General features: G+C 32.9%; 1 protein-coding gene across 1 annotated transcript; it reads right to left on the reverse strand.

Moving 5' to 3' along the window:
• Positions 1 to 905: 905 nt before the first annotated feature.
• Positions 906 to 2,565, reverse strand: LOC115989900 (ankyrin repeat-containing protein BDA1-like). Its single transcript, XM_031113774.1, has 2 exons — positions 1,969 to 2,565; positions 906 to 1,613 (listed from the first exon to the last, which is right to left on the reverse strand). The coding sequence occupies exons 1-2, from the start codon at positions 2,563 to 2,565 to the stop codon at positions 906 to 908; spliced, it is 1,305 nt and encodes a 434-aa protein (XP_030969634.1).
• Between the last annotated feature and the right edge of the window lie 2,805 nt (positions 2,566 to 5,370).

Genomic DNA, 5,370 nt, shown 5'->3' on the forward strand with positions numbered 1-5,370 from the left:
CCTAACCCTTTGTCGCGGAAAAGAAAGTCGCAAAACAACCTTCGATCCCCACAGACGGCGCCAACTGATATCGCTCTGAATCAGTAAGGTGGATGGCCTGGCTTCGGTGGGCTATCGAAACGGTTGATGGCCTGCAAGGAAGGAAACGCAATCAAAGAGGAGACCGGAGAAGACCGGTCGAACCCCCTCCGATGGAGAAGTTAGTTTCGTAGAGAAGGAAGTTCCAAGTATTTTGGAAAATTGTCTGAGTGAAAATCTTACCTCTGTCGGGTTCAGACTGGTCCCTTATATAGGGAGCCTGAGACGGTTACTTGTCCAATAACCGTCCCAGGATTTGTGGAAACCAACAACTCCGGAGTTAACTACCTCAACGGATATAAAACTGTAACCGCTAATGGAAGTTAACTTATTCGAAGGGTTTGTTGAGATAGTTGCGGGTTTAGTCGAAAGTCTAAGTGTTGAGCTTCCATCCGTCTGGCGTAGGACGGTTTAGTCGTCCAAGGATATCCAACGATTGCTCATGGACGAACCTAATGGACGATCATGTCTTTCATGGAAGACAGTTTATGGAGTGGTGCTATTATTCATGGACGTTTCTTCTTCTTCTGGATAAACTCTGGGATCAACCTGCGTTGTAGGCTCTGGACGAGCCATTTGGACGTGCTGGAGATGGATTATTTTCCGCTTCTCTATCAATATTAGTTTGAATTTTCAATCAAACAAGAAGCAGAAAGGAACGAAAACAAACGAAAACAAAGAAGGAAACAAAAGACATTCTTAACTTGGATTGTAGCTAATATATTATGATACGATCTCTGCCTCCTGCCGTTTCACAGTTGCTAGTAGCAATTGTAGTTTCCCATCTTAGATAATACGAGTCAGCCAAATCCTGCTTGTCCAACTTGTTAGCGCATTCCACATGTAGAAATGAATTTTCGTATACACCTTGTTCTTGCTAGCCACATGAAAAGACGAATTACGTAAATTAGAAGAATCGCACCAGCCACAACAAACAGAACACTTAGTCCTATAGGTATACCAACGCCTTCCTTAAAAGGAGATGCAGATACATAGGCAGCGACCAGGAATATCAAAGTGATACCCATGGAAAATGACAAGATGCCCATACAAACCTTATTCTTGAGAGGAAATCCACTAATAAGCAAAAATATGACACTGACAGATGCAGTGAAAGAGATGGTATTGCTCGTAAAAAAAATGTAGGCCGCGAAATTACTATACAGATCTGGCGGGCCTCCAACTCCAGATTGGAAAGTGATAGATGTTATTACAGTAGCCACCACCATTAGTGCACCACGTGTCTCATCAATCATATCAACATGAAATCCTAAGTAGCTTAACAATTTGTCCAACCTTTTCTTGCTTGACCGTGCTGGTGTTGTAGATTTAGGGTGAGACGACATAGCAGTTGGTGAGAGAATATTTTGGTTCTTTGCTCTTTCAACACTAGCATTCATTAACATTTTTTGAATGTTAAAGCTTTTAAAGTCTTTTGAACAGTGCTCTAAGACTTCTAAGGCTGTTAGGCCAATTCGATTCTGTATATCTGATCCTTCTTTCACTTTTGGTACTGAAAGTAAGTATTCTACCATCTGCAAAAATTTGTAGTATTATAGTTTCAAAATATTTGTTTACGAGAAGTATAAGCTAAAATGCTACGAAATAGGCAAAGAATTTTCCCATATTCTATAAATTCACAACGATAAGGTGTGGTCAGTTAAATAATACGGATAGAGTTTTCTTCCAAACTAGTTTTCTCTAACTCAAATATCTGGAGTTATTAAAAAAAAATTATCTGTTTTCTCTTGATTTTTTTTCCACCCATAACAGTCTACATAAAAAAGGAAAAAAGAAAAAATAAAGAAGTATGGTACATAGGAAGGAAGGAAACATATATCTACTAGAACTCTAAGTTGAGTTTCTTAACAAGAAATAATGAAAACCAACCTCAGTTTGCTTTAGCATCACAGCTAAATGCAAGATGGTATTGCCCCCATCGTGATCTTGGGAATTGATAAGAGAGTCCTCATTGCTCAATGAATCCACCAATAGTTTTAGAGCATCCAATTGATTGTACTTAACACACAAATGCATAACAGTCTCCACCTTGTTGACCATAACTTTAGTTGACTTAGGCCCTGCTGAGATCAACTCCCTCATGACCTCAATTTGTCCTCTCATGGCTGCATAGTGGAGAGGGATTCTTCCGTCTTGATCCTGAACTATGCAAGTATCATTGTTTTCATTTAACAATGATTGAATAATCTTTATGTGGCCCTCGGCAGAAGCCAAGTGAAGGGGGCAACGTTTTTGGGAGTCTAACTTAGCAGCCCATTCAGGTTTTAGATCCAAAAGGGCTCTAGTGAAATCGAAGTGGCCAAGCAAGGCTGATACGTGTAATGGGGTTTCACTAAAAGAGGACAAAGAAACTTTATTAAGGATATGCGAGTCTTTGTGGATCAGTAAATTCAATGTGGTCGTACACCCTCTTGCTGAAGCGTTGTAGAGTTCTATTGTATCATCTCCTCCAGACCTTATTTCCATTATTGTATCACATTTTTCTGACCTCATATCCATTTCTCTCTCTTCTCTAATGTTTTGATGAACAAACTCTTTCTCTAGTGTTAAGTGTGATTGGTGAAGAAAGCAAACGAGGAGATATATATAAAGAGAGCGGAGACAACCCATCAGGATCCAACTCTCAATGCGTAACAAACACTACCCATTAGGATTAAAGCGTCTACTTTGAAAAGTACTCCTACTCAAGAGGAACTTTCGTACCGCCTCCTTGCATAGGAAAATTATTGTGTACTCCCAGAGTACCATAAATGCGTACATCTTCCTTTCACATAAATGGTAGGTCTCACTAATTAAATTTATGGTGGAACTCACCATTTATGTGAGGGGGAGTACGCTTTTATATTACTCCAGAAATATTTAATAATTTTCGGTTATGTTATTGAATGGTTTTGAGGGCCAGTTTTAATTTCTTGTTGCAACCTAACTTGAACTTTTGTTTCAAGTGGTTAACAAAATAATATATCTGGAAAGAGGCTTTAGGCTCAATCTCTGGCCTACAAAAGAAAATTATAGTTAGAAGATATTGTTCTCGATTAGTTTGGCTTTTTATTTAATTATTTATGTTATTTGTTTATGCATAGTTTTTCTTTTTTAAAGCTTTTTTTTTTTTTTTTAAGATACAACTGTATTTTATTTGATTTTTTTAATAAAATAAAACATCTACTTTCATAGGAGCATTAAATTAATAATTGAGGACGAAGACATATTAGGTTGTGTTGAAATTCAGGTTAATCTTTATAGGCCCACTAAGGCACTAAGGGCATTACCTTTTCGTTCTGTAAATTTTCCAAGCAAAAGCATGAAAGGCTATAGTTCCGATCAATCAATAAAAGTCCTAGTAAGTGTTTGTGGCGTGCCACCATTAGTCTTAACTCGTAATTTTGTATTAAAAAAACCATATTTTAAAATTTTGAGAAGATTGAAAGTATTTTCAAATAATAAATAGAAGGAAACTGAAATCTTGATTTTTCAAAAAGGTTAAAGATAAAATGATTATATATATATTTTAGGGAAATTTTGTATAAATTTAAAGCCTTCTAGAGAGAGAGAGAGAGAGAGAATTTGAAAAAAAATTGTAATTGTGAAGGCATTTTATTTTCATTTCTTGTCATTAAATTTGTGCAAAAAGTCATGCTCATTATGTCTTGGTCAAATATAGACCATTGATTTGGATGTGAGATGAGAAAGTATTATTCATCCATCTACCATGGAAACAACATGGAAAAACATTCTCTATTTTGTTCTATTTCTTTACCAAGAACATTCTCTATTTTGTTCTATTTCTTTACCAAGAGATAAGGATGAATGATTGAGGTTCTATGTATACCAATTTAAAAAATTCTCATGTGAGGAAGACAAGGACCCTAGGGTTGGAGATCAAGGGACCATGGACCTTAGTTTTTAACTAAGAGTCTTCCTATATATATTTCTAAATTGTATTACATTAAAATAAATAATCATGTACAATGACTTTTATTTATTTTTAAATATTTTTAAAGCGATTATATGTTTCATATTAATTTTTTAGGTCTATTAGTATACTTTAATTATTTAATTTCTAAATTTTTTAACCTAAAATTTTTAAAATATATTAAAAATAGGACAAATTTTAGCTGTAAAATTGGTTGTAACCTTAAGCTACAACCTTATCCAATATCTTTTTATTAAAAGTTAATTTTGACAAATTTACCATTGAATTATATCTTCTTCTTATACACTCTATGCTTGCAAAATTTCTAAAAAATTGAAAATCAATAGCTATGTCATCAATAAATTGTTTAAATTGCAAGTTTTTGTAATTTAAAATTTTGCATAATATATATGCTTATAGATCATATAGTAAATAGTATCTGATTGACACAAAATTTGACGTGTATTAAGATTTTAAAAAACATGCAATTCAACAATTAGATTTTCAAATTATATAATAATTTTTTTTCTTCTGAGTAACATTGTAGCCTTAGGCTACAACTAATTTTGTAGCTAAACTTGTCCTTAAAAATATTAATTATGATTAATATGGTGATGTTAAAAATAGTTCAAAATTTACAAACTAACTAGATGAAAAAAAAAAATTAATTGAGTTATGTGAATGCTAACATAGTCTGTTATATATGAAAATATATTATATGTTGAATCATGGTATAAACTTCATTTCTTTATATGTATATATATATTTAATCATTGATTTTTAAATTTTTTATGGACAAAGTTTAACTACAAAATGGGTTAGCCTAAAACTACAACCTAACTCAATAAAATAAACATTACTAATATTTTGGAAATCTAACCGTTGAATTTCATGATCTTTATGCTTTTAATACACATGTTAAATTTTGTGTTAATTGAATATTATTTACTATATGATTTAAAAGTTTATTTTCTATGCATAATTTTAAACTACAAAAACTTGCAATTTAAAAAATTTATTAATGATATAGCTATTGGTTTTTAATTTTTTAAAAATTTTGCAAGCATGAAGAATAGAAGATGTCATCCAATGGTAGATTTGTCAAAATTCTCCTCCAATAAAAAGGTATTGAATAAGGTTATAGTCTTAGGCTATAACTAATTTTATAACTAAACTTTGTCCATTTTTTATTAACATTTAACTTGGCACTTTAGAAAAATGCTTAGCTTTATTCCATGCTCATCCAAAAGAACAAACGTGTTGGATATTTCAAAATAAGAGAACTTTGAAAAACAACAGGTAAATCTTTTCCTTGAATAAGTTTTGTTTTTTTGATAATTTAATAGTTACAACGAAAG

Source organism: Quercus lobata, chromosome 5 (genome assembly GCF_001633185.2).
Source record: "Quercus lobata isolate SW786 chromosome 5, ValleyOak3.0 Primary Assembly, whole genome shotgun sequence".
Taxonomy (NCBI): Eukaryota; Viridiplantae; Streptophyta; class Magnoliopsida; order Fagales; family Fagaceae; genus Quercus; species Quercus lobata.